Raw genomic sequence first — 14,807 nt, 5'->3', positions numbered from 1 at the left:
GAACATTAGTAAACCGCCAGCAACGATACATGTATGAAGGTGTGAGATGTCTCCCTAGCAGCCCTGCAAAAGTTTATACACTGAGATACGCACCGCTGCATTTTGTTCGTGTTCGCAGGGACGGTTAGGACACCTCACACTAGAGCCGCCTTTTACGTTTTTACAGTCGACTGCTAGATGGTGTTAACGGGATGTGGCATTACTACAGTTTTAAAATTTTCATTTGTTACTGTGAAAACAATGTCAGCTCAAAATCTCCACTTGTTTACAGGAAAAATTTAAAGAAATTATATTGTAAAAAAATGGAAATTTTACATTAACGTTCCGTTGGATGATTTGTTATGATTTTCGTAAAAGTGTGATTCTACAACAATGGATCGACCAAAATCCTTTTTTCTCTTCCAGGAAACTTCGATGCTCTGAGTAGAACGCTGTTTGACAAAATAAGTGAAGCACCCAGGAGGAGAGGAGGAAAGGAACTGGGACGAAGCCGACATTGGATCTGGCCCTACACACGTTCTCACGGGGGCAGATCTGAGGATCTTGCTAGCCATATGAGTACGTCAACGTCACGCAGTCAATTCACAAACAAGTGCCATATACAGCGAGCATTGTTTTCTTGCAAAAGGCACCAAGATATTGTCGCAAGAGAGATAACACATGAGGATGCAGGTTCTCCATGACGTACCGTCGTGTCGTCAGAGTTCTCTCGATCATAGCAGCTGTGTCCCGAAATCACACTCAATGGATCCCCCGCACCGTGATGAAAGGAGTGGAACCGCTATGCATCCACAAAACATCGGGAGAAATGGTCGCCGCCATACTTGCCGACGATGATCATCCTGGGTGGTGCAGAGTCGCGATCCATCGCTGAAAACAGTGCGACACCATTCATCAGCAGTCCACACTTCCTGCTCACGACGCCAACCCAAACATAGCAGTAACGCGTGGGACGGTAATTCTTCAGTCCGACTGCTGCTGTTCTCCGACCAATAGTGATGGAAGACACTGAATGTCGCAAGGAATTATTTGTTCCTGGACAGCAGCCACTAAAATTGTTGTACAAAGTGATGATGAAACCTACAAAACTACACTCGTGTACTCACTCCCACCTCACTCACACAATCACTGTACCTCTCACGTCTAAAGACTCCGGATAAGGGTTCTATATCAGCCATCAAAACACAAATAAAACGACAGAGGAGCAAAAACAACGGCACAGGCAAATGTGACCGGCTGACCGCTTAAAAGAAAAGAGGTGAGCCAGTCACCTTGTCAACATATTAAGACCATCTGCCTAAAATCTTGGGAAAAATGTTGGACAGTTCACAAAACTTTAAAACTCAAAACACATTGGTTAGGAAGTTGCTTAAAATAGAGGACAGGTCTGTCGGCAAATCTGCCGCTACCCTATGGTCTGAAAATAAAATACAGTCTAATAAAATGTGGCGCACAGTGATATACACGACACAAGCATTACACATTGGAGGGTCCTCTTGCCGGAGCAAGACGCCCTGCGTCATAGGGCTGTGGCCTATGCGAAGACGAGTGCTGCAAGGAGGTCGTCACGGCCGCGTCGTGGGCTTTATTAGACGGAGCTTATCGTTTGCTCTTCCAGCCACTTATCCTCCCATCGACGAAAGACTCGGTATCTTAACAGCGAGGCGATAGTATGCAGGGGGATGACGCACCGAAATTATTGACGATCGCGACACGTTCCTTGGTTGCTACATCTGCCCTTTCAGTCCACGCAGACACGAGCCAGTAACTGAGCAGCTATCAACTGTTTGGGTGTTCCAAGACAAACTGAAACCAACAAACGTGGTTCGTTCGCGAAGCATTTGCAATAAAACCATCGACTGATACTTAAACTGGACATTCTGTGGCCTTTACTTGAGAAGATCGAAGAATAGTTAATGCTAAATGGTCTAAAACAATTTGTTTGCCACAATTTATCAACGAAATACAATGTCAGCTGTCGCAATGCACGTCAATAACCGACTGATTATTTGACGCATAAAAACATTGAATTAATGATTCACTGCCCTATTCTCCTGATTTATTGCCTAACATCTTCTGTTTGTTCCCTTTTATAAAAAAAAAAAATAAAAAAGAAAAAATGGATGCATGACGATTTTTACACCTTAAGAAACTGTGGAAGTCCTCTAAAACAATGTTTTTCAGACAGCAACACCAGAATGGATAAAATGTTTCAGAATTGCCTCGAATGCGTGCGTAAGTGTAAAAGTGGTAAAGAAGGCCCTAGTACTGATTGTCCTCTTCTCCCCGAGCGTGTAGGTAGACAACGGGACAGTTAGACAGTGAATTCCTGCGGCAGGCAGTACTGCACGACTGGGGACAATAGGTGTTGCCTCCACAGCCTGGTAATGAGGTTACGGGCATACGTCGTGCGGGCAGCCGCGGCCTGGCAAACAGGCGTCGCGAGCTTCGCACTATACACAACGCCACCTATGATCATTCAGTGCGAAACGCATGTTCTTCAGTGTCGTTTCCGTGACGCTTAATCGGACAGGGCTGAAACCTTGTGCTTTTACAATCCGTAAAGTGTGTTGGCAATTACCCTGCTGATCAGACAGGTTCGGAGTTCTTTCCGCGAACAAATACAGGACGTAAAACGAGAAGCTTGACGAATAGAGTGCTTGGGGAAAAACAAGTGTACGAATGTGGAAACCTTAGCAAGAGAGAGAAGGCGCCGTGCCCTTTCATTATCAAAGAGGTTAACACCAGATTGTCCCCTTCCATTATCAAGGAGGTTAACGCCAGACGTGCTCCAACAGTAAACGCAACTCGCACACCTTGGGGTCAGCATCTGCTGTATTCTTCCCAGTGTCGCCTAAAGTCGTGTGCCATACAGTTGTATGATTTTAGTCGCAAAAAATGGCATTTACTACACTTGAAAGTATTCTATTCAAAATTCTCTATAGAAGTTCCGCTCATTACGTTGCTACCCTTAGTTTTGAAGGGTAATCCCACTACTGGTTTCTGGAAGCGCAGTTCCTACCGTTGCTCACAGGTCATGGTTTAATTACTATACTACTGTTTGCTTAGAAAATAGTATGCTGTTGCTATTGTTCAATTATTCTCTTTAAACACAGCTGGTGGTGTCAATATTTAGTTTCAACCAAACAACAAACAGGGAATGTCGAGAATCGTTTTGCCAGATTGGCACTGTGTGCCGATCCGAAACTCTTTTAACCGTAACATACTGTCATCCTTCGGACAAAAAAACTATTCCTAGTAGTTGGAACAAAGCACCCGTGTACAAGAAGGGTACCAGAAGTGATTCACAAAACTACGGCCCTATCTCATTAAATGGTTCAAATGGCTCTGAGCACTATGGGACTTAACTTCTGTGGTCATCAGTCCCCTAGAACTTAGAACTACTTAAACCTAACTAACCTAAGAACATCACACACATCCATGCCCAAGGCAGGATTCGAACCTGCGACCGTAGCAGTCCCGCGGTTCCGGACTGCGCGTATCTCATTAACATCCACCTTTTACATAACCTTAGAACACTTTCTGAGCTCAAATGTAACGTGGTATAGCCAACAGAATGACTACCACCACATCAACTAGCATAAACTCCGAAAACATCGACAATGCGAAACACAATTTTTCTCATATGACATCTCGAAACCCTCAGATTAGGATAGTCAGGTACATGCAGTATTTCTTGACCTCCGAAACCCATTTCACTCAGCACCACATCTTCGATTACTATCGAAAGCACGATTGCATATGGTATCAAAGAAAACGTGTGACTGATCGTGCCCAAAGAAGTGTGTTGGGACCCTTGATGTTCATGTTATATATTAAGGACCTGGCAGTCAATATCAACTGTAACCTCAGACCCTTTCCAAGTGGTACATTTATCTGCAATGAAGTCCTGTGTAAAAAAAACTTGCACAATTATTCTGTTAGATCTTAAGATTTCAAAATGATGCAAAAATTGGCAACATAATAATGCCAAAGTGATCAGAAAGTAAAACTGTGCACTTCACAAAACGAAAAAATGGAGCATCATTTCAGTATAACACGAGTGAGTCATAGTTGAAATCGGTGAACTCATGAAGTTTGTAGCTACATGAAGCTGAATGTCACATAGGCAGTCGCAGGTGGCAGACTTCCATTCATTGGCAGGATACTAGGACAATGTAAACAGTTCACAAAGAAGATTGTTTGCAAAACACTCCTTCGACCCATGCTAGAATATGGTTTAAATGTGTACCACAGATTACAATTTTGGTAACGTCGCAAATTAATTTATTCGCCCTAACGGGTTTCGACACATCCTCATCAGAACACAGCTGTGACGAGAACAAGAAATAAAACGTAAGAAACGGTAAAGAATTTTTTTCATTCATAATACAGCGATTTCCACTCATACTTACAATAAAATACAAGCAAAACCCACGAAAGTGAGCACACAAGACACTGAAAATAAGATTCTCATACCTATGGAGTCAAGTGTAAATGTCTATGCACCGATATCATACATATAACAAAAACAGTACTGACACCGGATGGCATTACCAGTCATATAGAGGATAAACTGAATATCAAAGAGCCTCTATGAAAAAACTGAAGTGACGTATCGGTTAACTGTTACATGAAGACGCAGCTAAAGAGAAGTCATGCAGGAGTAATACATTAAAATTCCACAGTAATAAAACATTAAAGAAGAATTTGTATCATGTAAATGTTGATAGTATATACAGTACATATGTAGATATCGACACAGGATTACGTGCAAATTACACAATAGGCACAGAAGCGGAACAGTTCACCGCCAATACAAAAATGGGAACAAAATTTTTTATTGTTTACAACCAAGGTGTGACGAAGACACTAAAAATGCACCAATACCAAGAAAAATTAAAAATCGTACTGCCAAAGTAACATGTACTACGTGACAGTAAAACCAATGATTTAAAATGTACCTTGACATAATAATAACTAAACAAACAGAGTAAAGTGTTATAGGAATAGGGCAACTAAGATTAGACAGGTACCAAACAACATGTGCTCACAGCCATAAGCAACAACATGAACCTGATGTTCACCCGGCCGTTGTGACCGAGCGGTTCTAGGCGCTTCAGTCCGGAACCGCGCTGCTGCTGCGGTCGCAGGTTAGAATCCAGCCTCCGGCATGGATGTGTCTGATGTCCTTAGGTTAGTTAGGTTTAAGTAATTCTAAGTCTAGGGGACTGATGACCCAGTCCCATAGTGCTTAGAGCCATTTGAACCTTATGTTCAGCAACAAATAAGTGGAAGGACTACAGTGTCTACGTAAATATGACAAACTTTGCACAAAATCAAAAAAGTTCAGTGACAAACAGTTTCAAACTAGTAATAAGGTATCATCCATAGATGACCAACGATTCTCTACCTGCCTAAGCTTAGGTGCCTTCTTGCTGTAACATTTTATTCTGTTTGTTTGGTTATTATCATGTCAATGTACAATTTAATTCATTGGTTTTATTGTCACGTAGTACCACTGGGGCGTTTTTCCTAGTGCCTTTGTCGCAGCTAGGTTGCAAACGATAAAAAATCATGTTTGTCATTTTTGTATTGACGGTGAACTGTTCCGTTTCGTGCCTATTGTGTAATTTGTACGTAATGCTATGTCGACGTCTACACACCTACTGTATATACTATCAACATTTACATGATACAAATTCCCTTGTAATATTTTATTACTGTGGCATTTTAATGTACTACCTGTATGGTTCCTCTTTAGTTGCAACTTCATGTAACAGTTAATCGATATGTCGCTTTAGTTTTTTCATAGAGGTCACGTTCTTTGCTATTTAAATGATAATTAAATCAAGACCCTAAGCTGTCGACAGGCGTTGATATACATTAACAGGGACAGTTGGAAATGTGTGCCCCGACCGGGACTCGACTAGTGTGTGGACATTAAGTTGGGAATGTGGGTGTCACGGGGAGCGTGAAAGGGATAAATCCCTGCAGTCGCACCATCCTCTGTGCCCTCGGTGGTTCAGATGGATAGAGCGTCTGTCATATAAGCAGGAGATCCCGGGTTCGAGTCACGGTCGGGACACACATTTTCAACTGTCCCTGTTGATGTATATCAACGCCTGTCGGCCGCTTAGGGTCTTGATTTAATTATCATTTCATACTAGAGAGCTGCACTTTGCTATTTAATTTATCCTCTTTACGACTGTTAACGCCATCTGGCGTCTCTGATGTTTCCGTTATCGGTGAATAGCAGTTTGGCACTTAACTCCACAGGTATGGGAGTCTTATTTTCAGTGGCTTATATTCTCACTTTCGTGAGCTTTGCTTGTATTTTACTGTAAGTAGGAGTAGAAATTGCTGTATTATGGATAAAAAATTCATTAGGATCTCTTCTATTTTTTGCTTGTACTCGCCACAGCTTAGTTATAGGACGACGTATCGAAACGCCCAACGGTGGATGAATTAATTTGCGAACAATAAGTTTCCAAAATTGTAACCTGTGTCAAATCTTAACGGTCGCTTGCGCCAAATATGGAAGGATTTCTCAATCAAGTGTACAGGGCCCATACCACGCAGCGTATACACAGATGGGCAACACGAATTGTCACAGGTTTCTATGACTGATGTGAGAGCTACAGGGAGGTGTTGAAGAAACAGAACTAGCAGATGCTTGAATGTAGATGCAAAGTATACTGTGGAAGTTTATTCACAAAGTTTCAAGAACCAACTTTAATGGAGGAATCTTACTCTCGTAAGGTTCGGGAAGACAACTACAGCGCTCACACGGGCGCTTAAGCACACATAGGTGTTTAAATATCTTATGGACGTGGTGATGTGGAAATTAAATGAATGTTAAGAATTGCTTTATGCAATACACATCTGCATCAGTATATTTTATTAGCGACGATTGATTTTCGTCTACGATCAGACCATCTTCGGGTCCAAAAAACGTCTTAGCTATGCATCTGCGTAATTGGAGAAACAGCTATCAGATGTACATTGTTCAATGACTAATAATAGCTGTACTACGTAACACATATGTCCACTTAACCTCACAGCCGTGTCTGTCACAGAAACATTTATGAGGTTAAATGGGCATATATGTTACGTATATTCGGCCACTACCACACAAACGTCTACGAGGTTAAATGAACAATATATTACGTATATATAGCAACTATTCGTCATGCAACGATGTACATCAGAGAACTGTTATTCCAATTACACAAATGTATAGCTGAGATGTGATTTGGGCCCAAATATGGTCTGACCCTAGATCGAAATCGATCGTCTCAAATGAAATATATTGATACAGCTGTGTATTGCGTAATGCTGTTCTCAATGTAAACAGTTATTCTTTCTAAGCTCCATACGCGAGTGCATCACGAAGAAACCTTAACGTATGATACGACAGGAAGTCTTCGTTCAAATGGTTCAAATGGCTCTGAGCATTATGGGACTTAACTTCTGAGGTCATCAGTCCCCTAGAACTTAGAACCGCTTAAACCTAACTAACCTAAGGACATCACACACATCCATGCCCGAGGCAGGATTCGAACCTGCGACCGTAGCGGTCGCGCGGCTCCAGACTGAAGCGCCTAGAACCCCTCGGCCACACCGGCCGGCCTAGTCTTCGTCTTCCGCGTCTTGGGGGTACACAATCAAATCATTTAATCAGTCGAAAATTTCTAGTAGAGCACAAACTCGAGATCCGAATAAAAGCTGTATTTTTTAAACTTGCAGTTGTCGGCATTTACACTGATGGCATTGTCGCGACATGACACTGATGGCCCATGGTCCCGTTTCGAAATTTCCGACTACAAGAAATATCTGGAACGAATGAAAATATAAAAAGAGCAGACGCTAAGTGTTCCGAAAAAACGTCATCCTCCTCTTCTTTTTGGCTTAATTATGGGAAGGCGGAAACTGGATATTATGAAGGCCATTCTACATCGGTTTCATAAACAAAAAAAGAAAAAAAAACAAGGGATGAGTAGGTGAGGTATTCATTAGAAATGCAAGAAAAGCAGAGGAGATCCGATGGCGGCAATTACGGCTATAACGACGTGCCCGGGGCCGTCACGCAGCCGGGCTACTGGGAGGCAGCGCGGCCCAGACCCCGCGGCGCTTCCTCACGGTACACGACACGGCACACCCGCAACGGCCGATACCGAGATTTACGGCGTACGACGGATGGCCAGAAAAGCAACGCTTCAGCAACATGCCGTAGGACGGAAATATCGCAGTACACACTACGTGTACTGCAGTAGAATTATATTGAGGTGACAAGCGTCATAGGATACTTCCTAATATTGTGACGGACCTCCTGCCCGGCGTAGTGCAGCAGCTCGATGTGGTATGGGCTCAACAAGTCGTTGGAAGTCCTCTGTAGAAATATTGAGCCAAGCTGCTTCTATGGCCGCCCACAATTGCGGAAGTGTTGCCGTAGCAGGATTCTGTGCACGAACTGATCTCTCGCTTATGTATCATAAATGTCCGATGCGATTCATGCCAGGCGATCTGGGTGGCCAAATCATTCGCTCGAACTGTCCAAAGTGTTCTTCAAACAAATCGCGGACAACTGTGGTCTGATGACATGACATCGCTGTTTGGAACATGAAGTCCATGAATGGCTGCAAATGGTCTCCAAGTAGCCGAATTTACCATTGAAAATTGGAACATGAAATCCATGAATGGCTGCAAATGGTCTCCAAGTAGCCGAATATTACCACTGAAAGTTAATGATCGGTTCAGCTGGCCAGAGGACTCAGTCCAATCCACGTAAACACAGTCCATACTATGATGCAGCCACTACCAGCTTCCACAGTTTCTTGTCGACAACTTGGGTCCATGGATACGTTGAGTCTGCGCCTCATTTGAACCAGACCATCAGTTCTTACCAACTGAAACTGGGCTGCCCTCACCAGGTCACGGTTTTTCAGTTGGCTAGGGTACAACCAATACGGTCACGAGCCCAGGAGAGGCACTGCTGGCAATGTGCTATTAGCAAAGGCACTCGCGTCGGTCGTCTGCTGCGGCAGCCCATTAACGCCAGATTTCGCCGCACTATCCACATGGATACGTTCGTCGTACGTCCCACATGGATATCTGCGGTTATTTCACATAGTGTTGCCTTTCTGTTAGCACTGGAAACTATACGTAAACGCCACTGCTCTCGGTCGTTAAGTGAAGGCCGTCGGCCACTAAATTGTCCGTGGTGAGAGCTAATGCCTGAAATTCGGTATTCTCGGCACACTTTTGACACTGTGCATCTCGGAATATTGAATTCCCTACCGATTCCGAAATGGAATGGAATGACTCCAACTACCATTCAGTGTTCAAAGTGTGTTAATTCCCGCCGTGCAGCCAAATCACGTCGAAAACCTTTGTACGTGAATCATCCGAGTACAAACGATAGCTCCGCCAATGCACTACCCTTTCCTGCTTTGTGTACGTAATATTACCGCCATCATTATATGTGCATATCGGTATCCCATGACTTTTGTCACCTCAGTGTATACTAGAAAAACACATCGATCCAATTCTACAAAACTGGTAGTTCCATGCCTTTGGTTGAGTGCAGACTAAAATTTCATACTTATGCGAGCTAATTTTCAGTATTTTCAGTACATCTAGAGACATCCCTACAGATGAATAATGATGCAAGTAATTGATGGCTGTTGGATGTGTTTAACGTTGTTCAAACTTTTCAAGTAGAGATCGCAATACAGCGTACCCAGAGGACGCACGAGCAGCTTATCGCCATCTTCTGGGCTTTGAGAAAGGTCGAATCACTGGTATCAGAAATATGGGGGCATCACACTGAAAGATCGCATAGACTGTTGTCTGTAGTGTAGATTCTGCATATTGGGTGGTGACGAGATGGAGTCAGGACAACAGTGTGGCAAGAAGAGTGGGCACTGATCCTTTCATATGGACTGGCCCTGACGAAAAGGTGGATGATAACAGCCGTACTAGTCCGGGCAGAGGTTACAGGCAGCTTGTTACCTCGAACAATCTTGCATGGTGCAGAGCCAGAGTAAAATGGCACACTGAGAAGCATTTTGAGATGGCGAGCGACGCGTCTCAGTTCTGTCTGAGGCAGCCAAATCACGAAAACCTCTCCTACACGACCTGGTGAATGATCACAGGAAGCTGCGAATCTCGAAGGCCATATCTCTCAACCTCCAGAGGTCAACGGGCAGGAGTGGGAAAGGGGGAGGCAGAGCGCTACTGGATATTGCAACACGTCAGTTTTGGTAATTGTTGGAGGGAAGCTAAATGGTTGCCAGTTTGCAGCAAGAATGATAAACCCTGTTGTAATACTCTTCAACCAACCACGGCCAACCAGTCGTGGTTGAGGGGCTCGGGCGCTGCATCGGTGGTGTTTGTGGGGTCAATAACGTGTAGCGAGATGGAATGCATCTCTTTGTAACACACGGCGTTCTTATGAAAAGGCAGCGAATGCTTGAGAATTTATGTGGCCGAATGAGCCGGTGAGTAGAAGTGCGAGTGAGACCAATTGTATACGAAAGGGACAGATGGGCGAGACAAATCGTTCTGCGCAACGCTTCGACAAGTTTCCTACTCGTCATTTTCGAGCGAAGCTCGCCTGAAGATGACGAGTAGCAAGCTTATCGAAAAGTTGCTGCAGAACGACGCCCTTGACTCGGCTGATAACCCGAGAGGACTTCATCATCAAGATGGAATGTCCTAGAATTTTCTAAAGGTAATCTTAACCGGCAACTGTAATGATAACTTACTACAAATGTCAGCCCTCGAACGTGTATATAAGGGAAATTTCGCCAACGTCACCACACGAGATAAACGCACAAAGGTCGCAAAATGGCACCGAATAAAACACTCCAACACCTACGAAACAACACGAGTCTGATGGTAGGTACCATATCGGGTGGCTGTAGTCAAATATTGTCAGTAATTCCGAGATCGACGACAGCCGACGAAATAGGCGCATGCTTAAAACACTATCTACCATCTGACAGCACGTGAAAAAATGGAAGAACCACAAAATATAAGAGGGAACAAATGGAGAGACGGATAACCGCAAGTATCTGCCGAAAAGCTCCTGAAGGTAGGAGCAGAGACCCATCGAGTGGAGAAAAGTTTCGGCAAATAGTGTTGATGAATGAGTTCCAGAACATCGTGGAAACCACCCAACAACTCATTCGCAAAATATACCCGTACATCACCGAAAATTACACACTCTGGAGAAAAGGTCACTTCGATCGGCACAATGAACGCAGAATAATAAAGTGTAAACTTTCCTGCCGAATTTTTGAATACGTTGGATGTTCGAGGAATGCCATTGCACTGCCTCAAAGGGAGCCTGGCTCGCCTATCATTTTGCTGCGGACTCTGCACCCACCGAAATTGTGCGACGGCGCAACATCATCACACATCTGCAAAACACCGTCAACGAAGCCAGTATAATGAAAACGGGAAACGGTACTTATACCGCGAATTTCCATCGAACTGCCCTTCAGTTTTGAAAGACTGAAATTTCTAGTGAAGTTGACTTACAGTATGACCGTCGTTAAAACGCAAAGACAAACATTCCGCTAGTGTTGTGACAACCTGAAGGAATTGTGATTTACACAGGGTCAATTATATACATCGGGTACTCATTTATTGGTTCTACCCAAACTTTATTAATTTGTGGCCTGAATACCAAGCCTGCGAGTATATTACATAAGCAAATATTGTAACAAAAATGTAAAACAGCATCTGTGATAAAATAAAACAGCAAAAGGTTATAAAATAAAAATGGGAGGTAATGGAGACAGAAATAACTAACAATCTTAGCGATCAGTTTCACCACATCACACAGTAAACAGAAACCTCTATCACAATAAGCCAGATATAATAAATTGTGTGGGTGGCTGTATCGACGTCAATTCCTATGCCGTATTAGTAACATTTATCATTCCCTATGTAATATCTTTTTGAAAAAATATTTTAATACGGAGGTTATTCAGTCACATATCTGCAAGCTGGCTAAGGAGATCAATGGAACAAACCTGTAATAGCGGAGGAATCAACAATGACCAAACACTTCTTACCTTGGAAAGAGTAACTAGGCGTTTGGTGTAACATAGCTGCATGTGTCAGAAGAGCACAGAGAAGGTGAGAGGGACTTTGTCCCTGAAAGGGAGTTCAGTTGCCTGCACGGAGGAGGTGAGGATGTTAAGGACACCGCCTGTGCCGTTTGGTTAATAGTCCGTTCTCTCCGCACACATCGTTCCCAAGGACAGACTCCATACCGCAGCTACAATCACACCTACAATCTTCATTCCAAAAGTTAAATAGTAATTGTGTTCTCTCGGGTATTGTATATACTCGTTTGGCTTTCCTGACACCGAGAAGAATGACATTACATTTGCAGCCGTCCGAGCATAAAATTTGTGCGGTAAGAACGGTCGTCATATTTACGATGTGTGTGGAAGGAAGAGACCTGCACGTCCCAGACCATGTAAAATCATCGTGCCTGACTCCATAGCTACGTTTGACTTACATGTTATTTCTTATTGCTTTCAAAGGCGCACAAAACATGGAGGACGTTACGAATTAGAAAGGAAGGATATAAAAATTAGATTTAGCACATTGTACAGGAAATGCTAGGATAAGCACAAGCAATTTAGTAATGATCGGCACAACATCGGTAATCGCCAACGCAAGTCCGAACCAGCAAGAAATACGAGAAACAGCTGCACAAGACTACGCATCTGTGAGTCCAGAACCTCAACTCGTCAAAAACTTTAAGATTCATCAATAGCCCTGCATAAAAAACAAGTTATAGTGCAGCACAGTCCTATTCGGAGGAAATTAGATCCAATGACCACAAATATGGCCACATCTTTACGGAATACTGATCACGAACGTTCATGCAGTTAACTTTGCCCTGACTCTGACTCTTTTACCGAGTAGTGAGGTTTATATTGATAGTTTAACTATGAATTCGTATTACAGTATCATAACAATCTTTTGTTATCACTCTATTCGCAAAATTTTACGTTTACGTTTTGGACTTGAAGACAGTGCCATTTACAGGAAATTCAATTTTCAACACACTAATATTAACTATTCATACAGGATTTGTCCCGATCAGGTCTCCGTAGGGTATCAGAAAAATAGACACAGGCCAAAACACATTTTCCTCTGTCCCTCTACAATGCTAACTTTTCCTTTGTTTCTATTTTATCGAGCTTCCATAACCTATGCTAACGTAGAGGGCTTAGGGGAGGTGAGGAAAATACTACATACGGAATGATACTGGATAAGAGTGTAGTGAAAGCAACAGCGCGCGCACACACGTCCAGCTTATCTGTCGTGAAGCATATTTCCTGTAATGGCAGCGTGTCGCAAGATCGGTCGACGTCTCAAGAGCGCGGCAGTGTTGGCATACGTGGGAACAGGGATGCCCGGCTGGTGGCTCGCTAGACACGGTTACTATGGGTTTTTCTTTCCATCTCTGTATATAATCTTTGATCTCGGGGATATCAATAGTAGTGCATAACTAAAAAAATAACCGAGATTCTGGATTGTTTATAGTCATTGAATACGGCAGTCTCAAGCTCTAAGGCGTTTACAAGATGCATCAGTTTGTGGAAATTTGATGAGCTGGTGCTCAGTTACTTAAAAGGTAGATTTCATATCCTCATCATTTCGTTTTGCGAGCAGACACGACTGAAGTATCACCAGATGCTACCGAACAGTTTGGACGTAACGAGGTGGCGCAGTGGTTAGATACTGAACGCAGTGGTAAGACACCGGACACGAAACTGAACCGCCATCCAAATTTAGTTTTCCGTCATTCAATCGTGACTTCCGTGTCAGGTCAGCATTTCCAGAAAGCAGCCAATAAATCGCTTAGGGTCAATATTTTCTTTGAAAGGGCACGGTCGATTTGCTTCCCAATCAGAGGTTGTGCTGCGTCTCTAATGACACCATCGTCGAGGGGACGATGTGTTCCTTCATCAGTTTGGCTATGTTTAGCTGTGAAAATATTTCACCATGCAAGTAATATCTTGGAACAAGCTATTCGTTAAAACATACACCCGAAGACTAATGAATTTGGCAAAAAATTTAACACCAACTCCAGTAGAGTGTAAAGTAGCAACATCTAAACTCGGAATGAAAAACCATGCTTCTAAGACCTTGCAGACTTTACTTATGCATCAAATATGGCACTGGAGCAAATAGAGAACAGAAGGACAATATGAAGCACGTGCAGTGTTCTCACACACCCATCACCTGGATGGTACGACGCTCTATTTCTGCCTATCAATGATTTTTGTCAAGTAGGGCGATGAAGAGTGGCTGAGTGCCAAAGATGAGAAATGACTGTTCTACACTTTGTCCAGTGAGCTCTCTTTACAAACCCAGAATAAAGATGAAACTGAAGTCGACTAACATTTGCAAGGCACTGACTCGTTAGGCACTCCTGCAATAGCTGTCCCACTTACTGCAGTGCTCTCCTCTTAGGTCTGACTGTGTTAGTCCATTGGTAAATGAGTTAGTGGACATGGTAGCCCAGAGTCGGTACTCACCTGGCGAAACGTTCCTTGTCTTGTATACTGTCTTCCTCCATCCGGCTGTACTTGCTAACGCTCGGGTCGTCCTCATCGGACCTGAAAATAGACGAAGATGCTTAAGTACAATGCTACTTCTAACAAGTTGTGGACGAGTGCAGAAAAGTAAGACACTCCATCAGGCTAGAACGTCAGTTTTTGACTGACCTCAATTAGTATTCTGAAGTGAAAAACATGTGCCAGTAGTTGTTA

General features: G+C 43.3%; 1 protein-coding gene across 3 annotated transcripts in view; it reads right to left on the bottom strand.

The window, feature by feature from the left end:
• The window catches only part of LOC124616046 (aryl hydrocarbon receptor nuclear translocator homolog), a 525,437-nt gene that overhangs the window by 185,412 nt on the left and 325,218 nt on the right, over nucleotides 1–14,807 (bottom strand). For all 3 annotated transcript variants that reach the window (XM_047144275.1, XM_047144274.1, XM_047144273.1), the window contains one exon: nucleotides 14,574–14,654. In XM_047144275.1, coding sequence (XP_047000231.1) covers nucleotides 14,574–14,654 — 81 coding nt within the window. The remainder of the gene's footprint in view (nucleotides 1–14,573; nucleotides 14,655–14,807) is intronic.

Source organism: Schistocerca americana, chromosome 5, assembly GCF_021461395.2.
Source record: "Schistocerca americana isolate TAMUIC-IGC-003095 chromosome 5, iqSchAmer2.1, whole genome shotgun sequence".
NCBI classification, from domain to species: Eukaryota; Metazoa; Arthropoda; class Insecta; order Orthoptera; family Acrididae; genus Schistocerca; species Schistocerca americana.
Note: the sequence above shows the minus strand (reverse complement) of the source record. Positions and strands in the feature narration are given on the sequence as shown.